This window comes from Palaemon carinicauda, chromosome 30, assembly GCF_036898095.1.
Source record: "Palaemon carinicauda isolate YSFRI2023 chromosome 30, ASM3689809v2, whole genome shotgun sequence".
Taxonomy (NCBI): domain Eukaryota; kingdom Metazoa; phylum Arthropoda; class Malacostraca; order Decapoda; family Palaemonidae; genus Palaemon; species Palaemon carinicauda.
Window position 1 is genome coordinate 33,946,170 of NC_090754.1, and position 26,836 is coordinate 33,973,005.

Consider the following 26,836-nt stretch of genomic DNA (forward strand, 5'->3'; position numbering starts at 1 on the left):
CAAGGGGTGGGAGAGGTAAAAAGAGGTCAAAGAACTTCTAATGCAAGGGGTGGGGGAGCTAAAAAGAGGTCAAAGAACTTCTAATGCAAGGGGTGGGGGAGCTAAAAAGAGGTCAAAGCACTTCTAATGCAAGGGGTGGGGGAGCTAAAAAGAGGTCAAAGCACTTCTAATGCAAGGGGTGGGGGAGCTAAAAAGAGGTCAAAGAACTTCTAATGCAAGGGGTGGGGGAGCTAAAAAGAGGTCAAAGAACTTCTAATGCAAGGGGTGGGGGAGCTAAAAAGAGGTCAAAGAACTTCTAATGCAAGGGGTGGGGGATAGATGTCGCCAGCGAGGCTTCGGGGAAGGCGCGGCGGCGTCTGTGTTCTTTCTGATGCGTAAACTTAATTAAATAAAAGTAAAAACAGGGCATTAAATACGTATTATAAATACTAAACGCTTTCTTATATTGACAGCACAAATGAAATCTTACAAGTTCCAACATGTAACTAAGCGCTCCCGAAACACGAGTCAGTCAACCTTTTACTTCTGCTTGGAGGATATCCTCGTAGATGTACAAGGTAATTCTCTGAAGCAAAAGGTAGAAGTATAAGCAAATCTTTCTTTCCATATTCATAATGATTACCTTATGCTTACAAGGATATCCTTCATTTTTATGAATACCTCCCAATAAGTGTTTCCCCATGGCATGAGACCCGCCCGAGAAGTAGTTCACTCGACTTCAGTGGAGGGTTGGATTTAAACCCAAAACAAGTAAATTAAAAGAATAATAAGCATGGGAGGGAAAGCTTTTGGTAAATAAAATGAGATTATAAAAAGCCAAATGCCACTTTCTCTAAATAGAAGTGTCTAATCATAAGCATAAGAAACTTGCAGCGTTACTAAAGCTTTAGAAAATAAGCTAATTACAACTCAAAGAGCTATGGAAAGAATAATGTTGGAATAACACTAAGAGAAAAAAAAGAGCAATAGGGATACGAGAGCAAACTAAAGTAGAGGATATTCTAACATTTAAAACAAAAAATGGACTTGGGCAGGACATGTGAGAATGACAGATAACAAATGGACATTAAGAATAACATAATGGGTCCGTAGTGATTGCAAAAGAAGCAGGATAAGGAAGAGAAGAGATAGATTGACGAACTAAGACAGTTTACGGGTGTGGACTGGCATATTAAGAACAGAAACAGACACAAGTGGAAGGAGATTTCTGAAGCCATTGTTCTGCAGTGGACTAATAACGGCTGATGATGACGATGATGCCGACATTATTTCATACAAGAGAATCGCTTTATATAATATGAACCCAAATGGTGAAAACATTGATTAAATGTGGATCTTACCTCTAAGGGTTTAGTTCTAATTGTGACATAACTTTTCTTTCCCCCAGAGACTTGTTTCTTATCCATAATCAAATGAAAATATGAAGAGAATTACACTATGAATGTAATTCCAGTTTCACCAGAACAAATTTCGTCAACATGCAGAGAAAAGAATCATAATCTTCAACATGTACTTTGTTAAATATTCCTATATCTGTTTAAAGTAACGCTTCTCCCAATATTGAATTAAGTATGATGACTTTCGGCAGTGATGAATTTCGCTTCTGGGAGATAACTTAAAAGAGGTGAATGATAAAACACCTATGCTCCAACTATGAATGGGAATACTAAAAAAAAAAAAAAAAAAAAAAAAAAAAAAAAAAAAAAAAAAAAAAAAAACCTGTACCCATTACTATCTGTTTTGAGGTGAAAGAAAAGGGTGAAAATGCTCTATATCTCCACTTCACTCGCTTTAATGCCTTCTTCGTCGAAATTGTAACAATAGCTAATCAACTTGTAACCCAAGTTAATTTGCACGAAAAGCTTTTATGGGAGATTAATATCACATCAAACTCTCTTAAATAGGATCCAACAGAGCAATTTACGCGATTGGTCCGGAAATAGAAGTTAGATCCAGCATCTATTTTTTAAGCAATCTTGATTAAAGATAAGAACGACCCAGGATGCGTTGAAGCGGCATTCATCATTAAATGCTGAAATATTCTATTAAACTGACCGTATATTGAAGATTACATTAAGCTTATAACTTTTTACTATCATCACTCATGACATTTATATTACTATACAAAACTATCACACAAAAATCTAATCTATTTCTTCTTAATAATGCTATCAGCAATTATAGCTTTTATTTAGAAGGAATGGAAAAAAAAATATTGCTAATAGTATTTTGACAATACTGAAGTACGTGTATCAGTGACTCCTATAGTTTTGTTATACTTAAAAATATAATAAAAATGAGTATCAGCGCCTCATATAGTTATGTTATAACTGAAAATAGAATAAAGAAAATAAAATGGTCACTAATTTGAAAACAGTTCTCTTCCTTCGTTTTACATCAAAGTGGTCATGGACATTCATGTATGTAATTTGAGATTAGTGCTAAATTAGGGAAACAGGGCATCCCAGAAAATGAGAGGAATTTCAAAATATAGATTGCTAAGCATAAAAAGAAATGCACGCTATTATGGCAACACTATCTTAGGTCAACAACAGTTATTATTATAAAGTACCTCAAGGATAAAATAAGAAAATAATATCAATTTCAATTTCTTTGACTTGGAAAGGTAGTCATTGCTATTTGTATGAAAACTACATATCAAACAAATAAAAAAGGCCAGTAATTTCCTAAGCATCCTCTACGAATATGACAGCATGGAAAAAAATATATTTTCACGTCTATTGGGTAACTTTTTATAAAAAAAAAAAAAATAAACTTGTACGGCAATTCAGGGTCTTCATGATTAACAAATAATAGTAAATAGTGACAAATTAAAAAGTAAATGAAAATAAAGTTACAAATTTCAATGAAAATGTTGATAGAAGCTGGCCTACCTTTAATAAATATTCCGGAGTTATTCATCCAACCCCTTTTCGAGAAAATAGTGGGAAAAACTTGCTTGCATTACGTTTAGGGAAATATCGCTCAATTATTAAATTCTCAGCGACCTTAATACATTACTGTAATTACTTCAAATTGGAGACCCTCTACTTCATTACTTCATTGTACTGTACTGCTTACAATGTTTCTAGAAGGCTAGATCGACTGCCTAGAGCACGAATTTCACACAGTGCACAGCCTCCATAACGTTGAGAAAGCTTTCAGAAGGTTAAAATCACTACGGGATCTATGCTAAGACAGCCTATACGTTACGAATACAACACTTCTAGAACGCTAAGTTCACTGGCTACAAATTCTGCAAGGAACACGCTATTATTTCTTCTTAATAATGTTCCAAATGTTCTGCTTTCTTTTGTAAGAAACCCACACCGCGGTTGTTATCACTTGCCTTGTCCAGCTTAAACTGGGCCTCCTTTCTTCCGCTTTGTTTCACGCGAACTACTCACAAGAAATTTTCAAGGAAGTATCGGCATATGAGATTCAAAACATTATTTTCTCATGAGGAAAGTATCTATTTATAGTAAATCTGGATAGTGATGACAATAAAGGGAATAGCTCAGTAATTTCGTAAATAGTTAAGGTATCTTACGTTAATGCGATCTGCTGAACTGCCAACAAACTTCAAAATCGCTCATAAACAACCTGTTTGCTTATTTCCTAACAATTACTCCACTATAATAGGAAAGGCCCAAATACAATTTCCCACTAGACTCCTCTTTCTTAATTAGGAAGGGAATCCTAATTAGGAAGGAGATAAAAAAAACAAGTTATAATGACCCCAGACCCCTACGTTTGACAAGAAAATTAGTCGACACAAACTTCAAAGAATGATTCCGGTATTTTTACAAAACTGAACGAGCCCATTACGCTCTAAATGCTATTACAGTTCACTACTTTACTACATTCCAAAACCCATCAAATACTTATATAAAATAAAGGTGAAATGCATATAGATTAGAGAGGATAATTTCAACAGAACCCTGTTAAAAAAAAATTTGAGTGACGTTAATCACATTTTAAATGTAAACTGGAAAATTGGGATACTATAACGAAGGGTTTCTTCTTCTACCGAGTTCATATTGGTAATCTATAAATGGCTGTGTAAGTAGTTAAAGATGTTCAGCATATCAATTAACTATAGGATAAAAGGATTTCTGTTGTCAATCGCGAGTCATTTAGTTTAATGTGTATAATGAATAGGCTACACGGTTATCCTGTTTATCCTAAAATTCAGACTAAATTTATAATTGTGCAAAAAGAGACGAGTGAGGATTCCATATTAGCCAGCTATAAATTTAGTTACCAATGTGTAACATTAGTGTCTACATGATTTCTGAATACGGGATTTTTGTCAATTTGCCAATAATTACAATTCACTATGCTTAACACGAATCTCTGAAATAGATATGTCTTTGATATATCTTCTTTTCATAGCATCGATAGACGTTCATTATTAACCAGGCCATGCTGTAACCATAAAGGGAAAACTATGATACTCCCGCTTAAGAGATCCGATAGGGAAAGCAGATCAAAATGAAAAAATAAAGCAAGGAATAAACTATAACACAGAAATGAAAAAGATAAAACGAAAAAAATAAAACATGTTTAACTATAAAAAAGGGACTAAAAACCCATGTGACCTAACTGAGTAAAAGTTTGCACCTCATTGAAATTTCTTAAGTTCCAGCGATTTGTACCTCGGGACTTAGAAGATAATCTGGTAAAATATGGAGTAGAATTTGTTGATAACTGTGTGGTATTGAGCCTGGCAAAGAAAAGCCAAAACTTGGGATTATCTGCGTACAAAGTAATATTTAGTTGATCGTACTATCTTAGGATATTTGAATGCAAAGGAAGACTTGCATTATGAGAAATCCCATGCTATTCACAAAGAGATAATTAACCGGAGGTGCCAGAGATTAATAATAAGATCTGAAATAGACAATTTACAGATGAGAGTCAGAAACGGAAACATATTAGAAATACAGAACAATAAAAGAAATAGAAATTTCTTCATGATTGACAAATCTCCCAAAATCTTGAACGACTTGCTCAGTATGCGTATCTTGAAAGGTGATGAAGAGATATATTGAATATGCTTTTCGAAAATGGAAATTGCCGTTATGAATAGAACCAAAAACTTTAAATAATTATAAAAATGTGATTAAAGAAAGACAAGATCTGAGGGGGGAGGGGGAACCAATCCACCTTCCTTCCCCGTAACTTGCACCATACACTATTTGTAGATGAATAACTGTTAGGAGAGTCTGTGCCCACAGTTCTACAATCAGATAAGATCGACGCAAATAATGTAGCAACATTTTCACAAATAACCTACAAATATTAAAATGGAAGAAATCCCTTATCCCGAGGAACACAAGAGATTAAACTCCGGTTGCCTCTATAGAGCCAATCAACAAAAATTCTCAGCAATCTAATAGTAGAAAATTCACAAAACAGCACTAAGATCTAGACAAATAATAAGAACGCCAAGACCAGACTCTACGTAATTCTATAAAATCTGGATTTTGGAAAAGTGCATCTTACGCCCCACTGGTAAATGCGAAATCAAACTTTTAACTATAGGAAAAATTGCTATTTTCAGTAAAGACAGTCACGCATTTTGCCAATAAACGATAAAATAATCTTCGTTAACATCGTAGTTTTAAAAGTTGAGTGGAAAACAGCAGGGCGTAAGCTACCATTCTCCCATTTAGTTAATGGAGAGTAACATTACAAATATTTTAACATGTGCAAAACGAATCCACTTTAGCTACACTGTTAAAAATTTGCCGTCCAAAAACGGTAGAAATGCTGTAATGAATGTTGCCAGGTATCTACCGTTTTAAAAACAGATATATTGACGTTAATGAGTGATATTACGGTCACCAACAAGTAAAATATAATAAGAAACTAAGGTAAAATTACGGTCGCCTGTATTTTACTGAAATACGGCCGAGAACAGTATATTTTTACGGAGAATTTCCGATTAAAATTACGTTTTTTTAATGGTGTAATTTTCAAAAACGAAAGACAACTTAGGAGTTAATTAAATAACTCTCTCCACAAAAACAAAGGCATAATACAATTTGGAGCTCCACGCATCAAAGTCAAAAGAGAAGATTCTTTATATCGTGCACCAGGGAAGCTAAACTAATCTGTGTAGCTTCAAAGAAACAGGAATGAAACAGCGAGTATCACATTAGTCTGCTTACTGTAAGAGACATCACCTCAGAGGGATGTTCTGTATTTTCAAACGATAAGTAATCACAAATTATGACAGTTCACTTTTTTCTCCTATGAAATAATTAAAATAAATTTTAGGCACTCCCAAAATGCGCTAAGACCAAAATAAAAGTAAAATCCTCGGATATTCGTTTAGGTGATTATAAAAATATTCCTTACACAGTTCATCCAAATATCTCCCGTATATAAAGATTTCGGAGAGAGAGAGAGAGAGAGAGAGAGAGAGAGAGAGAGAGAGAGAGAGAGAGAGAGAGAGAGAGAGAGAGAGAGTGATCTTTATACTTCATGTTAATACTCTTCGGGGCTGACGAATTTTCCTTCAAGTATCACAGTAGCTCATGTGCCAACAGTATCCGACATTTATGGGTGGACACCTATTTCAGACATTTCATCATTATTGGGTTGTTTAACGTAGAATTGACAAAACTGTGCCGATTAGGAAACTCTTATATGTCGTAGGTAGATACAATGATCCCGTATTCAATAAAATTCCTTGTTAAAATTGTTTTTCTTACCATCAGTATCATAATATTCAGTATTAATAGTAGAAGACTTCACACTGCTATTGGTAGTAGTAGTAGTAGTAGTAGTAGTAGTAGTAGTAGTAGTAGTAGTAGTAGCAGAGCTACCAAATTTCTTTGAGAAATGCCGTCTTATCTCTTTGGCAAACCAATGTCCGTAAAGCCCCTGGTTAAACATTATCTCTTCGATAGATCTGAAGTGTTTGCAGGAACCGCTCCTCTTCCTCTGCCAATTCCATTCACTAATGGAAACGAGATGGCTGCTGCCAACTTTTTTCTTTTTATTTACTTAATTTATTAAATCTAAAAACTAAAGTAAAACTAAAAATATATAAAAATGAGTAACGTCTTGGCGATGGTATTTGTGAAGGTGAATTGATACTTAACGAGGAACGATTGGTTCTAGATTGTTAATAAAAGAATGAAATCTTTTAATGGAAGACAAAATAGTTTACAAAGATAAAAAAACAACAACAACAACAACTAAGTAATGGAAATGACTTGGTAGCGAGTAGCCTTAAACTTTCATGTACATGGAAATTAAAAAGAAAAAAAAATGACATTTGAATGATATTTCACAGTGTAGCCTACCTATGTAATTTTATCATGTATTTCTTTATCACCAAAGGACTATAATTTCATTTCTCTACTGGCGTCTCCAGTACGACGTAATAATGTTTTGTGCATACATAATTGTATACGGACATACACTAACACAATAGTTTAAGCCAAATGTTATCATTTTTCTCTTGGTTCCGTCTCATTTATTTCTACAGATATTTCATTCATAACAACAAGGTTACCTTGGACTGTAACTTTCTTCAGGCACCCTTGCCCAATCTGTAAGTCCCCCATGCTAGAGTGCAGCTCCCTTGTCTTGTGGAAGACGTTTTAGACAAAGGTTTATGGGCCTCTGCTCTGACATGAGAAGACTCCAAATTTGTCCTGTAGGAGCTACAGTGGTTCTCCTATTTAGTTGCCCTAATTTGTGGTTCCACGTGATGTGGGACTGGATCGCACAAAATTAAATAACTCCGGAGGTCTTGACCAGGAATTTATAGCAAAAGCTTCAAGTGTGATCGTCGTAGGTTAAGTAAACAGACAATAAGAGCTTTCTTTGTCATACTAAAGCAATCAAGTTTCCCACAATGCACGAACAATGATGCTCGATGGAACTATAATATCTTGATTTTGGTCTCTCCTCAGCGGCACTATCGTAATGTCCTAAAAAGTATCTAATTGATTTCCCCCCATTAGCAATACTTAATCCAAAATTTTGCAGAACTTACACAATTTATTTCCTACTGGTACAGTTGCAGCACCTGATCTTTGAAACAGAAAGAGGTCTCTCCTAAATCAGGTGGTCTGGTAACAGCCAGCAGACTATTGTTCAGCCCGGTGTTTGTTTCTTTCCTTCTATTACTAAGAAGTCGAAGGATTTCCTTGAACTAGAATCCTCTTTTTCTGATTCCTATGACACATTTTTTTTTTTTCAAGGAGATCAAACACTTTCGTTGAAATCAAATACCACCTTTCCTTCATCCACTATTTGCTTCCATTAAAGTAGAGGCTTATGAAAACACGCAAACTTACCCGCCTCACTGACCTTAATATTTAGAAAGCAAATTCAAATCAATTCGAGTGGAAGTAAGTATATGGATATAGGTCAGCTAGAGAGTCCAGAAATAAAATGGGGTTAGCGCATCAACGTCACATGTCCTCTCTCTCTCTCTCTCTCTCTCTCTCTCTCTCTCTCTCTCTCTCTCTCTCTCTCTCTCTCTCTCTCTCTTTGTGTGTGAGCATCTAAATGGTAAAGAAAAAGTTCTTCCTTTACTTATTCGCAAGATTTTTCTTTGTGTTAAGAAAACAGATAATTTAATTCCGTTTCCATTTCTTGTCCTTCATAACCATCATCTCTCGTCGACCAACAGTCGACCTTTAGCGTTTCTACATCTCAGTATCTATCACTATTATTCTCTGGACATTCAGCTCTTTAAACCATATTTTTAATTCCTCAAGATGGTTCTTGCATTAATTTATCCCGCTGTTTTTTATACCCATTAATCTTTTTCTTTACACCTCCCATATTCTGATCTATAGCCCAACAGCCGGGAGAATTTCGAAAACACCACCACTAGGAGGGACCTGGACGCCCCACTACCATGCTGGCTTCTTCCTCACTTGAATATGAATGGCGATGGAAATTAATTCCGCTTAATGAAGCTGAAAAGGAATTGGCAGTGGCTGGGACAATTTCTTGGAGAATTTCTAGGCTTCCTTGTCCGGCCTGCTGAGGCATAAACATCTTTGTTGTTAGCGTTATTAAGATTAATATAATTATCATCATAATCATTAATATTACAATTATTATCTCGGTTACAAGATCAAGGTCTCTATATATATCCATTTCTTCAAATATCTACCTCTTTTAAAAACAAATACCCTTTGTGCCTTTGTACCTCTCACTTATTCGAGTATATATATATATATATATATATATATATATATATATATATATATATATATATATATATATATATATATATATATATATATATATATATATATATATAACATATGAGGTGCTATATCAGGTCATAATACTAGGTATGAAATTCAAATCTACTCTAACTTCGAGCAAAATAAGGATTGGCCAAGAGTGTAATCTCAGGCTTCGAAATACTTCTCTTTTTATATACATGTTTGGTTTTGCTGAAACCTAACTGGAGTTCAGTTTGCCCGGAGAGATGCTGTCTTCGATTTTCAGAGGTCAATAAGACATCATATATTAATTGTAAACGCAAATTAATATGCTCAAACCCGTATTTACAAGGGGCAAGGCTTGGATAAGCTGGATAGAAGTGCAGAAGATACTTCATTACAGATAGAATGCATGAGCTACGAGAGGAGTAATGCCGTTCCAAAGAAATTGGAATTGGGAACCTCCATAGTTTGCAAGTCTAGATATTTTGATGGGGCTAGTAAGCCTGACACTTTAGGCAATGTTACACAAGTGAGACCAGCAGTGAAAACGCGACGCCGACCCCGCAGCAACAGTGGAATCGTGAACTTCATCGGGGAAACAAGCAAAACGGTATGGAGGGCCTGAATAGAGTACAGAAACTACTTCATTGTAGAGAAAATTCTAGAGCAGCAAGACCGTAGCTTGTCAAGGAATAGTGCTGCTATAATAGGAGTCGAAGCTGAGATCATGGCAGTTTACAAATCTAGAATTTCTGAGGGGCGAGTAAGCCTCACTGTTTAGGCTGAATTGGGCAATCGACAACGTTCCTGAAGAACCGATGCCAATCCCGTTTAAAGAATGGAACCAAAGCCTCGATGATGGACCAAGAGTGGTCATGATATTCTATGAAGCCCTTGGAATAAACGATTTAATATTTCATTATTAATCTGGAAAAGAAATATGTATGTATGTATATGTATGTATGTATGTATGTATGTATATATATATATATATATATATATATATATATATATATATATATTTATATATATATATATATATATATATATATATATATACATATATAAATATATATATATCTCCTCCTACGCCTATTGACGCAAAGGGCCTCGGTTAGATTTCGCCAGTCGTCCCTATCTTGAGCTTTTAACTCAATAGTTCTCCATTCATTCATCATCATCTACTTCGCGCTCCATAGTCCTCAGCCATGTAGGCCTGGGTTTCCAACTCTACTAGTGCCTTGTGGAGCACAACTGAACGTTTGATGAACTAATCTCTCTTGGGGAGTGCGAAGAGCATAGGCAAACCAGCTCCATCTATCCCTAACTATGATCTCATCCACATATGGCACTCGAGTAATCTCTCTTATAGTTTCATTTCTAATCCTGTCCTGTCATTTAACTCCCCATATCCTTCTGAGGGCTTTGTTCTCAAATCTACTAAATCTATTGGATATTGTTTCATTGTCATACCATGACTCATGTCCACAGAGTAACAACGATCTCATTAAACTGATATATAGTCTGATTTTTATAAGTAATTTCCGGCGATTTGATTTCCAAATTTTACTTAACCTAGCCATTATTTGATTTGCTTTTCTCAATCTTTCACTAAAATCTAATTCTAAAAACCCTGTATTGGAGATCATAGTTCATAAATACTTATAATGCTAATGGAGTATATATACTGTGTATATATATATATATATATATATATATATATATATATATATATATATATATATATATATATATATATATATATACATATATATGCATACATACATATATATACATATATATATACATATATATATATATATATATATATATATATATATATATATATATACTTAGTTTTAATGGTGCAAACTGAAACATGGTCTCACAACCCTATGAGTGAGGACAGTGGGTGCCATAGCCAAGGTGCCAGGAGCTCAGAATGCGAATATCCGGGACTGTAAACGTTTCCAGACTATGACCCACAAGTCCACCTATCTCTAAATGGGCATCAACATTGGTTGGGGTCAAGAGAAAGAGCGTGAGGCTAGCAACTTCGCTCCTGAGAACTTGCAGAGATACCAGAAGGGCTGGCAACCTCTCCCCCATCGTTCATGAAGCAAAAATGTTATGGTGAAAAAAGAAATATATGTTTATGTATGTATGACGAATAATGATTATCTATGCTCTACATTACAAGGTGTTACGATGTACAGTATATTGGAACTGAGAAGGAAAATTAGAGTTCGCTTTTGATAATGTAATTTAATAAGCATTAAACACATTCTATGGGATGCTCATAATAGCCAGCTCATGATCATAATTTAATGTAATTTACAAATATTACGTGAATTTAGAGATAGCAAGCTGATTTGTGTTATGACGTCATCCATCCCCAGGTAGGAAGGATAGGGTGGGAGATTGAAAGTAGAGATTCATTAGCTCTAACGGGGTCATCAATCATTCCATTTTACCTGCTGTTACTTAGTTTAATGACTACTTTTGCAAGACATGATTTGATACTTTGTATTTTCAAGCACGTTTGTAGAGTGTGCTTGAAAGATGGTTACTAATTATGATCATATATCAACACCAATATAGACATTAACGAAGATTGAATGTCATATAATCGATATAATGTTTATATTCTTATTTCAGGTGAAAAATTATCTCATGAATTAGCTAATCGATATTTGTACAGATAACTGACTTTGATTACTATTAAACATATTACAAAGAGGGATGATCGAGAGGGAGACAGAGAATTAGATGGCGAGATGAGGAGAAGGATGGTATGAAGAGAAGTTTGGTGGAAGAGGGTGTCTTTGATCGAAGGCATTGGAGAGGACGCAGCCGGCAACACACCCCTTAATGTAGGGATAACGGTGGGGAAGAAGAAGTATATCGCTATAGGCTATTTTGTCTTGACTGATATTATACATAATCTTAAGGAACTGGATTTATTAGAAATTGAGTAACAATACCTGAGGTGTTGGCTGTTTCTTTTAAGTAATTGATAAAAGTGTATGTTCAAGTTAGCAAAGGAATAAAAGTTCAACACATAAAACAGCTTGACAACTTGATACATATTCCAATTTGAGATTAAAGGCATTTCTAAATTCATTATTTTCACGAATGGAACATTCAGTAGTTACATATTGAATGCAATCATAAGATTTTCTATAACAATTAATATTATCAAATTTGAATTTCCCTTGCAGAAGTAAGAGGGAGTTCAAGAAAATACATATCTACTTTATGTTTATACAGAAATGTATCTGTGTTTCCTGAATAAACGGTAAAATTCTTATATATATATATATATATATATATATATATATATATATATATATATATATATATATATATATATATATATATATATATATATAATGTGTGTGTGCGAGTGTCTGTCTGCCTGTCATCATTAGGATACAATTAAACGGATAACTTTTCAAGATGTTAAAAAAACATTACCAGTTCTAATCAATCAAAGCATAACATATCTCCCAAACATTTGATAACCAGATAAGGTCCCTCCCATGAAAAATTGTTACACGTGTCTGATGTGATTCTGTCAGTTGTCACTGTTCTGGAAAAACAAGTCCAGACAGACAGCCTCGGTACCTACCCTTCTAGTCACTCACAATGGAATATAATCCACAATTCCGATATATTTCAGAGAATATATTTTGGTCTGAGGGATTTGATCTTTGTGATGCAGCATCGCTATTTCCTCTTCTTTTTTCTATTTTGTTTCCAAAATTGGGCGAGAATATTTTGCTCTTCGAGGCAGCAAGCGGGCTGAAATAACTTTAGATAAAATCTCTTTTCAAATAACAAAATATTATCCTTACATTTTAATTTTCTTTTGATATTATTCACTTGTATTTTTGTCACCCGAAGACCCAACCAGTAACATTCATGAAGTATTCGTATGATGGAAATAGAACGGTGGTTATCATTTACATATTCCAGAGGTGGGATAAAATAATAAGAAAATTGTATCCTCAGGGAAATCTGAACATAAATGACAAAATCTATTGTTTACCAGGGAAATGATGATGATGTGTAATGCTTTATGCAAACATCACAAGACTCAAGACAACACCTAATACAACTGGTCCTGGGGAAATCAAAATGATAATGGTGAACATATTGGCAATGATGATGACGATGATAATATTGGTAATGCTAATACTGGTAATGATGAAAATATTGGTAGTAAAAATTTTGATGCTAATATGATAACGATGATAATGTCGACGATAATGATGAGGATGTTGCTGATGATAATCAAGAATCAGCCTGACGATGATGATTTCAATGGTGATTTGGATGATGAGGGTAGATGTGAATTGTCTGATTAATGAGGAAGCTCATTTCTTTGTTTAATCATCATCTACACGGGCTTCCCATTCTTCGCATATTTACGATGCCAACGGAAAACGAGAGTCGATTTATTTTCCACATTTACGGAATAGTAACTGAAAGAGAAAATTAATTTCACTATAGATGCTAGGGATGACCAAATCTCTTATGAAAAATACTAATTTACAGAGAGGCGTACAGGTAGACGGAGAAAAATTGAGAGAGAGAGAGAGAGAGAGAGAGAGAGAGAGAGAGAGAGAGAGAGAGAGAGAGAGAGAGAGAGAGAGAGAGAGAGAGAGAGTAACGTTATATCCCCTCCAAAATAATAATGATAACGAAGGTGGTATATTCATTCTTTAGACCTTGGATGCTGCTGCTTCAGCTGCTAAGGACAAAATGACGAAGGAATCCCCAAGAAATTATCAAAGCAGCTGTGGCCTTCGCTTCGGTTTCATTAACTGGAATTAATATTCAACGCTCGTCAGATTCAGGCCATGACGCCCTGAGAAGGGGGCTGGGGGCCACTAATCCGCTAAATGTTGTTGGGTGGGTTGTTGTCGAAAGACACTCTTCTCTCGGGAAGAAAAGTATGGGAACAGGGAAAAAAGGATGAATTAAGTTAGCCGCACTTTTAGGGGCATCCCATTACAAGGGGAGACACGAATTGTAAGGATGTGCACTCGTAAATGCCGAGTATTTAGTGGAAAACAGAAAACTGAAGCCGGAGTAGTGGAATGTAAGGTAAAACGAATATATCAAGAATCATCTTTAAGGAATGAAACCACTTTAAAAGTTAAACGGCGAGAGAAATGAATGTCAAATGCCAAGAGATAGAATTGCTATTGGGTGAAAGGTAAAACGACAGTAGATTTGAAAAAGACGAAGAGCCAAATCTAGGCCGAGATGGAAAGTTCTACTTTTTTGCAAAGAGGATGAAGCTTCGAAGGACAAGCTGCAGTAGTAATAAAAACTAAAAGACGTATTTCCTACCCAAAGCCAAAAATTAAGCGCAAAAATGAAAGCTGAAGTTATCTGTCGATTTGAAATCTAGGTTTTTCTTTTCTTCATTTTAATTTTAGACAAACATTTCATAATTCGAAAATCGGGAATACTATTTCTCTGATATTATTCCTATAAGAATACCCAAAGATACAATTGAAGGAAGTGCTGTGCCTTTCTGTTTTGTCTCCAGATAATTCGATATAAATGGTTTTATATCAAGTTTCAAGGAAGTAAACGGGTTAAAAACAAAACAAATCTCCATTGCGTATAGCCAAGCTTGGAAGCTATGCATCACAAAACCATTATAGAGTAATATGAACGAAGAAATAAAAAAGAAAATATATACATATATATATATATATATATATATATATATATATATATATATATATATATATATATATATATATAATAAGGATTAAATTATACCAAAGAACTCATAAACATAAACTCACTCAAGCACAAGGCGTGAAATATTATATTAGTTCAATTCGTTACTTATCGAACATAAAAGTGTCACTAAGTATTAAGAAAGAAACGGGAGATGTACGAGTAAACAAGTTCTCGAGTTATGTGAAGACTGCCATGGTAGATTTAATGAAACAGACAGAGTTATACTTAAAAAAAAAAAAAAAAAAAAAAAAAAAAGTAGATGCAGAATTTAACGTTTGCCTCTGATGGTCGGAATGGACTCAAAATACTAGAAGCAAACAGTAGTACATTTATGTATAATTAACATTTATTTATAAAACTACATAATTATAATGTCATCGACATATTTCCAACCAAATGAATATAGAAATGTGAATGATTGTTAAGAATAATCGATTGTTGTGCTTTTCTATCCTCTCCTTAATAAAAAAAATGGTGATAGAGATAAAAAACAAGGTTCAATGTCAGAGAATAGGAATAACAAGAATAGTAACTAAGGAGACCACTCGAACCTTAGCAGTGAAGTGACAGAAATGCCTCACACATTACACATTTTCCATAGTGAAATATGGGAAATGATGTCTTTCCAATTATTGATAAGCTGTCATTTGGAAACGTCCCTGCTTGGCAATCTGCCGGACTGGGGTTCGAGTCCCGCTCAGGCTCTACAGTTTCTTGTAGTGTTGGCAACCTCACCATCTTTTGTGAACTAAGGAGAGCCTATAGGCCTACCTGCTGAGTAATCACCAGCCATTGCCTGGCCCTCCCTGGTCCTAGCTTGGCTGGAGAGGTGGCTTGGGCGCTGATCATATGCACAGTATAATATGGTCAGTTTCTAGGGCATTGTCCTGCTAAGGTATTCTCCCTGTCCACTATCTCTGCCATTTATAAGCGACCTTTAAACCTCATGGGAGAAGGACTTTCTAAATTCAGCGGATTTGGTACTGAAGTAGTACTTATGGAACGCAGTAGCTATAATATTGTTTGCAATAAAGATATATTGACAGAGCAGAGCTGTTGATGAAGGAAACAGCAAAAGTAACGACGGAATTGCGTCAGTTATACTGACTCAAGTTTGTATGCAGTTGTCTGTATACATAGTATTTTTTCTTCGCACAGGAAAAAAAACTAATTAGAGAGTGAAATGATTATTATTTTGAGTCTGAAGAAAAAGAATGAGAAGAGTAAGAAGATTAATAATTCTGTTTACTGTGAAAATATTTTCCCATTCGTTCCTAGTTTCTTGTCTTGGTAGTCTGTTACATATTTGCAACAAGAACTATTTTGAACAAAGTAATTTTCATTACTCAATTATGTTTTCGTGAAGTTTTTTTTTTTTTTTTTTTTTTTTTTTAAAGATTTCCCATCTTCTTTAATAACATGTGAGATTGTTAAATTTACGCATCAAATACAAACGGTTAAGTCGATAGTCAGTTCTATATTTGCTAAGTAAATGGACAAATGAAAAACAAAAGGAGGAAAGTGGATAGTGTCCATCTCCTATTCGTCTGAGCTCAAGTTCTGGTACCCTTTTGACTGATGTGTTTGGTAATAAGCAGAGTAATGAGAAACTCGATCTTCCTCATTCCTATTTTCCTGAGGCTAAAGTAACTAGTTTAGCTTTTCGGTCCAGTCAAATCAAAATATTTTTGACAGACCTTGATGTTTCTGGAGGGGTAGACCCAAACGGGATTTTTCCTTTTGTTTTTTATAAAGACTGCTGATTCCTAACTCCTAAGTTTTACAGTATTTTATTTTATTTATTTATTCTTTTTTTTGGCAAGTTAGTACAAAGAGTACCTCTTGCACTTACTGGAGAATTCTTAATGTTATTCCATTAGGTAAATGTGTCTGTAGCAGCTTTTACCCTGCTCGTTACAGCCCAATTTCCATAACTTCCATCTATCTAAAGATTTTCAATGTCTTTTGGCAAAACGCCTGAACATGTATGTTGAAAGTAATAATCCCTTCCCAAGTTTGCAATTGGCTTTCGCAAGGGTCTTAGAATATGTGATGCCCTTTTTACTATTTCCAATGCAGTACAGAAATCCCTTGATTGTGGTCAGGAAGTTTGTGTGATTAGCTTTGATTTTAGTTCTGATTTTTACCGTGTTAACGAGTCCCTTGTTTTCTTAGCGTCATTATAGAATGTCTAAGTAATAGTTTGCAAAGAGTAGTTGTTGATGGACACCACAGACAGTTTAGGTATGTCATATCAGGTGTTCTTCAGGGCAGTGTTCTAGGCTCATTACTTTTCATACTATATACTCATGCTATGTGGCTTAGCCTATAGAAAATAAACTTGTTGCATATGCAGAAGATGCTACTCTCTTTGCGTCAATTCCATCTAAACTTAGACCGGGATTGGTGAATCCCTTAATAGAGATCTAGCTAAAATTTTGGCCTGATTGGTAACGTCTCTGCCTGGTGTTTGCCAGTAGGGGGTTCGGAGCCCGCTCAGACTCGTTAGTGCCATTAGTGTCTGCAACCTTACCATCCTTGTGAGCTAAGGTTGGGGGGTTTGGGGGAGCCTATAGGTCTAACTGCTGATTCATCAGCAGCCACTGCCTGGCCCTCCAGGGTCCTAGCTTGGGTGGAGAGGAGGCTTGGGCGCTGATCATATAATATATGGTCAGTCTCCAGGGCATTGTCCTGATTGCAATGTCACTGCCCCTTGCCTCTGCCATTCATGAGTGACCTTTAAATCTTTAAACTCAAAACTATGATTGTAAGTTCATCGAGGACAGTGATTCCTTAACATTCAGTTCTTTGCACTGATAATGTTTTTTTAATATATATCTCCTTGAACATTGTAGGTGTGATTCTTGATTGCGAATTTACTTTCGGTTTGTTTCTTCAACTGTACAAAATTTTTTTTTAATAATAAAGTCTTTAAAGTTTTCTGGTGATCGATATATCCTGAATAAATGCGTTAATTCTTTCATTCGATCATGTTTCCGGTACTGTTCGTCTGTCTGGTCTTCAGCTGCTGACTCTCATTTTAACTTGCGGTCTATTAAATATCTTACTTCTGATCTTGATATTAACCCCTGGCACCGTCGTTCAGTTAGTTCTTTATGCATTTTGCATAAGATTTTTTTTTCTAATTCTGACTATACATTACATTTAAATCTTCCCAGAATTTACCAACATACACGTAGTACTATGTATGTAGTTAATTCCAACAGGGTTGCCTTCTCCATTATAATGCTCAACACTACGCTAGAAGTTTTATTCCAGCTATGACCAGATTGTGTATCAGTGGAACTTGGGAAGTTCAAACATGCACCAAATGTTTTTATTTTGAATAGGTTGACATCAGTTTCTTTTCAAGTTTACATATAACAGATCTATCTTAGCTTTATGAGTGATCTTAAAATACTGTAAATCTTTTATTCATTTACTACTACTATTGCCGATGCTTCTTATATCATAATAATAATTCTAAAACAATATTTTCAAGATGAAGAGAAGCTCTTAATGTTGATTTTTCTACTGCAAACACATCAATTCTCTTGGTGTATTTTAAAGCACTATTATATCTTATAATGAAATTTTGTACCCTGAAACAAGATAAAAAGTAATAAATTGAAGAAATTAAAGAGGAGAAAGGAAGACAAAATAGCGCCTAACGTTGTGGCTGGTCGGTAATTGAATGGGTGACGAATGGACTCCTTACACCTATTCATTACTACAATTTTTTCTTTTCAACAGACAGTTCACAGCATTTAAATTGTTTTATATAGATGAATTCAATGAACATATTTGTCGCATATATTCTTGTGTGCCCTTTCATAAAACGTATTTTTGTGTTTATCAAAACAAAAAAGAAAATTTTAATTCTTTCTCCTTTATGATGAACTTCGCTGGGAAGATATCAATTATTTATAACTGTCTTGAGACTATTTCAAGAACTAGAAACAAATAAGAATGTATGACAACATTTTATTTCTGACTAACATAGATGAGAAGAAAGAAGTTCATAACGAAGAATGGAAATACTTCTGACCTTCATCATCTACGAATTGGTATTATATTATATCATAATCAGCTACAACAATAATACATCAATTCTGAATCCTGTCCTCTCTCACAATTCTAGATTTATTTTTAATTTATTTTCTCTTGAAACGACTGAACTAAAGATGAATAATGACAGGACATCTCATCAGGTGAAATCATAGAACAATTATGAGCGGAATGATTGTAAATGAATATCATTAGAATATAGATAACAATGAGATACCAGTAATGATTAATGGCAAGACAAGAGTAAATTCCATTAATTTCATAATCACATAACTAATGGTGATTAATGGCATAATGACTTACATTCAGTATCCACATGTTTTCATGAAGACAGTAATAGCATGTAATAATGGCAGAAAATAGATGAAACGTTTTTGTGGTTACTTCTTTCCCCCATCATGATCTATGGCCGCTGTTGTGAGTTTTTCAGCAGCCATTATATTTGAAATTTGTCTGCTAACCACATACCAATTCCACTTTACAGAGGAAGTGAGTAGCTAATTACAACAGGAAGAGGCTTTATTCTTTTACTAGTGAACGCTAACCGTAAAAAAATGACGACTAAATATTTAGATACGTATGCACACGCACAGAGATTCAACCCTTCCCATCCCTTCTCCTTTCCTAACTACAACTCGCTGGTTCGGCAATTTGTGGGAGATTGTGGTTTCCGAGTGTACCTCTCGGGGTGCCCTCTCTCACCAGGGTATGACTACTACCTATCCCCTTACCTGAGCGTCACAGGAAAGAAATATCCACACACACACACACGCACACACACACACACACACACACACACACACACATATATATATATATATATATATATATATATATATATATATATATATATATATATATCGAGACACTAGCTCTTTATCATATAGGGAAAATGACAAAGCAGATGTCAAAAGCTTGAGTGGGATTAATAATGAAAAACTGTCAGTCAGAACTGACCGTTAAACATTTATAATACACTATGATTGCTAGTAATAATAGTTAAAAGTATACCCCTGTGGTAGGGGTGTAAGAATACTACCACCATATGTCGTGCGTGTCAGAGAAAGCGACTAAAAGGACAGCTGCTGCATTGTAGTCGTGCTTTTTAGTAAAATGGTAGGCCCACTGCCCATAACTGTGGAAAGGACTGCCTTGCAGTTGGTCTACAGTATTTAGTCAAAGGCTTGGCCCACCACCAATAACTGTGGTTGAATACTGCAAGGGCATGCGATCTTAAAAACCCTTTACCAAATTATGAACCATGCCTGATGTTATAAATATGGATGCGGCTAGGGCGTCCCCTGTAAGCAACGTGCATCAGAATCCCCCTATTGGCGTGATAAATGGACGAGGGATACCACAGGGTTCAAGACTGCAGCCAAAGAAACTAGTGAGAGAATGGAAAATCAGAGCGGGTATTTGGATTGTTGGTACACTAATGGGAAGATTGAGGGAGATAGTGGATGTGATGGAGAGGAGGAAGATAGATGTCTTGCGTCTACAGGAGACTAAATGGAAAGGAAATGAAACTAGAGCTATAGAAATTGGGTACAGACTCTATTATATTGGAAGAAATTGAGTTGGGGTCATAATAGATAATAACTGGAAAGAAAAGTGGAAGAAGTAAAGAGGAAGAGAAGCTAATCATAAAAGCAGACATGAATGGCAGAGTGGAGAAGAGAAGGGGTGGATATGAGGAGGTAAATGGAGGCCATGGGTTTGGAATTAGAAATGAAGATATGTATTAAAGATGGCTCAGAGTTTTAAATTGGCATGTTTAAACACCTGGTTTTAGAATATGGATAAGCATCTGATAACCTATGAAAGTGGAGGAGTGGAAAGCCTAATAGATTACATATTTGTTGGAGAAGCAGAAAAGAGAAATGTAATGAACTGTAAAGTGATTTTGGGGGGAGCATGTGTTAAACAAGATTGGTAGTGATTGATTTTAAAATGAGAGGTAGAAAACCCAAAAAGAGAAAGAGGAGATCTATGTTTGGGACCTTGGAAGAGAAGTGTGAGCAATTTATGAGGATTGTGAGAGAGAGCCGACTGGAAAGGTTGAACTTAGAGATTGGACAGGGTAACAGAGTGGAAATTATCTGGCTGGGTATGAAAGCAGTATGTGTAGGGGAAACGGAGGAGTTAGTAGGAAGAACCAGCGGATATGGTGTGTCTAAAGGAGAAAAGTGGTGGGGAAACAGAGAGGTGCAAGAATCAGTTAAAAGAAAATCAAAGGCATTTAAAGAATGAAAAGTAAGACAGTCACAAGGAGCAAAGGAACGGTACAGAAAAGAGGAAAAAGATTCTAGGAGGAAAGTAGGCATAGCTGTTGGAAGAGCTTTAGAGCATTTAAATGAAAGGCTAGGAACAAAGGAAGGCGAAAATTATATCTATAAGATTTAAAACTTTAGGAAAAAGGCAAAGACAGGATTTGGGGCAACTGGTAGTCATCAGGGATAGAGAAGGCAATATATTGCATAGGGGTGATGACATTAATAGGAGATGGATAGAATATTATGAGCACCTATTAAATACTGAAAATGAGGAAGAGGGGCTGGGAGAAGCACAAAGGGTGGAGGGGTCAGTGATAGAGATATAAAATACTGAAGTGAAGCAGGCATTGAGTAAAATGTAGAATGGTAAAGCACCATGCCCACCAGTTTCAAATTGAAATAGTTAAGATACTGGCTACAGAGGGGGAAGAATGGCTGAATTTATTGAGAGTAACATGGGAAGAGGAAATAATGTCTAAGAATGGGAGGAGAGTCTAATGGTAACTATATTCAAGCAGAAAGGTCACATCATGGAATGCGGTAACTACAGTGGAATCAAATCAATAGAGCAAGGTTTAGAAGGTTTAGAGAGGGTACTAGATGAGAGGTTGAGAAAGATTGTAAAGATTGGAAAACAGCAGTATGGATTCATGAGAGGGAGAGTGACTGTTTATGCCATCTTTATAGAAAGGCAGTTACAGGAAAAGAGATTAGAGGGAAACCAGAAGCTCTTCAGTGCCTTTATATATTTAGAGGTGTATGATATAATACCAAGAGAAGTGATGTTTTGGTGCTTGGGAAGAGGAAAGTCCCAGATAAGTTGGTTAGACTGGTAGAGATGATATACTATACTAAAGTTCAAGGACAAAAGTAATAACAGCTGTTGGAAAAGAGAAAACCTTCGAGGTTAGTGTTGGATTAAAACAGGGGTCAGCATGAAGACCGTTTTTATTTGTTTTGATCTCGGATGTGTTAAGTGAAGGGATCAGAAATGAAGAGTTGTGGGAGTTGTTATATACAGACAATTAGGTGATTGGCGCTGAAAATGAGAAAAAATTACAGAGAAGGGCGGTGAAGTGGCAAGAGACTTTGGAAAGTGGTGCCTTGAGGGTAAATGTGGATAAGACTGAAGCTATGATGAGCGGTAAGGAAGGTAGGGACAGGATAGCCATGCACGAAAGTAGAAGAGCAGTCTTAAAACAGGTGGAACAGTTTAGATACTTGGGATCTATTATAAATCTGGAGGGAGGATGTGAGAATGAATTTGAGAATAGGATACAAGCAGCATGGAGAAAGTGGAGGGAGGTAGCAGGAATGGTAGGTGATAAGAAAATGCCAATCAAGGTAAAACTCAAGATCTATAGCACAGTAATTATACCAGTGTTAATGTATGGATCGGAAACTTGGGCTTTAAGATCAAAAGAGAAAGCAAAGCTTGAGAGAACAGAGATGAGAAGGCTGAGGTGGATTATGGGAATATCACTTCTTGAAAGATTGGAAAATGGTGAAATAAGAAGAATAGCAGGAGTAGTAAAGATAACAGAAATTAAAATTGTCACAACTGAGATGGTGTGGGCACGTGTTGCAGATGGATGGTGGGGAGGGAGTGAATTAGGTGAGAAAAAAAAACAGTACTGGCGATTGTAATATGCAGATATATTTATTTTGAAGCGATGAAAAAAAATACGAATTTTTGAAAAAATAATAATATATCGTTAGGAAATCTCTGATATATAAAGACTGCAGTTGTAAATACTGAGCGAATATAATGTTGAAAATATATCTCTTAATAAAACAATTTTCCTCAAGCAACTGCAGTGTAAAAGCAACATTCCTTGGCTTTCCCACTTAGGACCTGGCAGATCGCTTAAAGGATTCCCAAGGATAAGAGGATGTCTTGTGAAGTTGGCTTTACCCGCTCAGTCTCTCCTCCCCGCCAGGAGTCGGGAAGTAGAGGATCTAAAGGTTGGAACTCGGGTGCTGGCAGTGATAACTCTGGAGGGATGAGCTGGGATCGGTGTGGATATTTGCTGAAAACTATCATCATGAAGTTATTGCAATGCCATTGTTCTAAACTGTTCTTAAATATGTTATTTCAATTGTTCATTACTTCTCTTGTAGTTTATTTATTTCCTTGTTTTCAACCCTCACTGCGTTTTTTCTCTGTTGGAGCTCTTGTGCTTATTGCATCCTGCTTTTTCCAACAAGGGTTGTAGCTTAGCAAATAATAATAATAATAATAATAATAATAATAATAATAATAATAATAATAATAATAATAATAATATCAGATAACAACTATTCTTAAGAACGATTTCATACGAAATAGATTGATATTACAATAGCGTTCTAATCAATAACCAAACCGTCTATTCACTGGTGATACAGAAATAGTTGGTTCCGAGTGGATGCAACTTATCCAAAAATGTAAAAAAAGAATATATATATATATATATATATATATATATATATATATATATATATATATATATATATATATATATATATATATATATATATTATTTCTATGTCCAATGCAGTATTATCAAGTCTATGGAGTTCTTCCCTGTTCGTGAGGTTTTTATTTTCATACCGTATCACCATACTTTAAAACCCAAGACAAATAACATAATTATCAATTAAGTAATAGATATTTGTCATATGAAAACTATTAATTAGACGAAATTAAAAACATAAAAGGCGTTAAAAATTTAAAAATAAAATTGGAACTGAAAAACAAATGGTAGATATAATAAAGCGTAAGTAAAACACAGTAGGCTAAGAAAGCTGATACCCCTAACTTCATCGATATTGGGAATGAGTTTTTAGCAAGGAATCAACATCGTTAGTATGTTTTTTGGCAAATTTATCAAGTAGACCTACTGGGGTTTCATTATAGTCATTGTGTACACATTGTAATTGGTCACATAAAAATCGTTCATATAATACTATTTTTTTTTGTTGCTACAATTTGCTGTCAGATGCCAGGAAATCTCATCTAAGGGTGTTTCCTCGTAAAGAAAATTCTGGGGGAGGCCCCACAGACCCACCGCCGTCAGTGCCTTTTCAATTTAGTCCGCCTTCAACGCGAAAAGACGCTCCTACGCCCCTGGTAAATGTAACAAGGCACACTTTATAGAGGAATGATATCTATAATTGGGCTTCTGATTAGCTACCAACGTATTTGCTGCTGACATGAATATATTTTAGTTAAATTTGGGATTTTCTTAATTCTATGGCTGAGTTCCAACTTTTTGCTTTTAAAATTTTGGAATCTGCTCTAGATATTTTTGTAATACATATTATATGAAATTTACATGTAATTACCATAATTCAAAGCCTAAAAATCAGTAGAAAAATAATATCAATGGAATTATGAATTTTTTATTCATTAATAAAAAAAAACTATCATTAAAGTATGTTTTAGTAATCACACACTTCTCCAAATTTTAATAGAATCCAAGTGTTTCTACTTCTTGTCAAAAGATGACAGCATACGCCCCTTGTTTCATTGATGTGAATGATTCTGTCCAAATGGGTAAGGGTGATAGAGTGATACTTGTGTAGAAATATGTGCATAAGGTATAAATTATATTCAGTTCCAATTAAGAAGGCTATTTTTGGCTATTTTTAAACCAAAATGATGTCATGGAAGGTTCCAGAATGCAAGGATTAAAGAGTTCTACACATTATTTATTTACATGGCCAATAGATGGCCTTAGCGGTAGAGTACCATATTGCTAATTATCCCCATCATCCCCTCATTATAATTTTCATCACTTCATTTAAGTTGCTATTTGGGCACAGAATTGCTATAAAACAGATGCAGCTGAACTTGATGTTCCTTCTTGCCTGGCTCCAACTTAATTCTTAGGAAATTACAAACTTCACAATAAATGTCACAGAAATATTTCCTCAGCAAACAATCGTTAGTTCAATTACATTTGGGGCTCAGGGGGTCACCATATACTGCCACATGTACTGAAATCGGTTAGAAAATCAAGTAATTACACAGTTATTTGATCTAATTTTCAATTACCTTTTATGAAATCTATATAATTTCATGGTATGACATGTATTGTTAGTAAAACTACGTTACATTACGAAAGGCTCACTCACTTACATCGTAACGAGTTTTACTTTACCGCCAATACATGGCATCAGAGGCACCTTGTCCCAACTAATATAGTCTATTATTTGACGACCACGTGTCAAAAAAGTGTGTAAGGAAGGTAGCCGCTAGAGGATTGGTAGTTGGTAAATTGTCCAACAATCGTTTCCTTATTAGGAATTAATATTTTTCTCAGTGAATGGTGTGAATTTTCCATATGCTATAGAAAGTAACCTGGGCTTAAGTATAGAACCGTTTAGTATTTCCTTTCTTCACCAGAACACATGGATGGCAAGTCATGTACCTGTACAAGTGACCAAGGTAACAATCATTAGCATAGTTAAGGTTGGTGGGACGAGCTTGGGACACGCTGCCAAATGTAACGTCCTCGAATGGAGAATAACATTATTCATTAAAGATTCAAATCATTTAAGGAGTAATAGGTATATGCCAGAAGGAGCATGACTATGATGTAATTTGATGTTCTTATAATCAGCGTAATCAACATAGACATACCGATTAATGAAAAAAAAAATTGTCACATTTCGTGTTCGGCAACGCCTGACGTTGTTGTCACCCAAGTGCGAATTTGTGTTTGTTAATAAGGGCGTTCCAGAGTGTAAATCAGTTATAAAATAAGCCTTATCAGCATTTCCTTAGTTAATATATGCATGTCAGTAAAGCTGTTTCTTGGTTCAATATAGGTTAAAAGAATCTATTAAGTATACACACACACACGCACATATGAAACAGAAGAGACGGAGTATACCTATAACAAGAGCCAATGTTCATATATATATAGGTGAAGTGTGGATGTTGCATTAAGCTATTAAAGATATAGGGCAAATATTTGTCAACATTTAATTTTATTTATACGAATATTGATCGTGATGTTTTTAAAGAATTTGGTGCTGCGCATAGAGTTGAAGATGATAGTTTGGAGTAACGGAAATGTAAGCATACATGATTATAATGTCGCCGGCATTAAATATAAATAAAGTTTTGCTCTTTGCAAAAGTTGTTTCAAATGAAGGGTTTCTTCTGTAAGAATATCAAAGTCAGTTAAAATCATTGGCAATAAATCACAAGAAAGGTTTCCATTTGTTTTTTACATTTTTGATTCGATGGAAAGTTTAACAAAGATGATAAGTTGTTGGATGTCAGGAAAGGTTAATAGGATTTTTTTTTTAAAGTATTAAAATCGTTTTCAAATAGGTTATAAATACCCTATGTTTTGATTGAAATGGGAATTAATGCTAGGCTGGTTTAAACAGCCAAATGTTTATCCTTATTTCTATCGGTCATAGGTTCGAGTCTTGGCTGGGCAGAAATATTTATCATTGCAGAAATTTCCTTAAGTGTTTAAGATCCCAAGGCTCCGACTCTGATGTTAAGGGGTATTT

General features: G+C 35.1%; 3 protein-coding genes across 3 annotated transcripts in view; 2 read left to right on the forward strand and 1 right to left on the reverse strand.

Moving 5' to 3' along the window:
• LOC137623702 (uncharacterized) overlaps positions 1-26,836 on the reverse strand; it is a 468,677-nt gene that overhangs the window by 269,640 nt on the left and 172,201 nt on the right. The gene's annotated exons all lie outside the window — the stretch shown is intronic.
• Positions 20,308-20,625, forward strand: LOC137623453 (uncharacterized). The gene has a single exon (XM_068354288.1). It carries the CDS (start codon positions 20,308-20,310, stop codon positions 20,623-20,625), a length of 318 nt encoding a protein of 105 aa, XP_068210389.1.
• Positions 20,705-22,158, forward strand: LOC137623454 (uncharacterized). Its single transcript, XM_068354289.1, has 2 exons — positions 20,705-20,746; positions 21,841-22,158. Exons 1-2 carry the CDS (start codon positions 20,705-20,707, stop codon positions 22,156-22,158), a joined length of 360 nt encoding a protein of 119 aa, XP_068210390.1.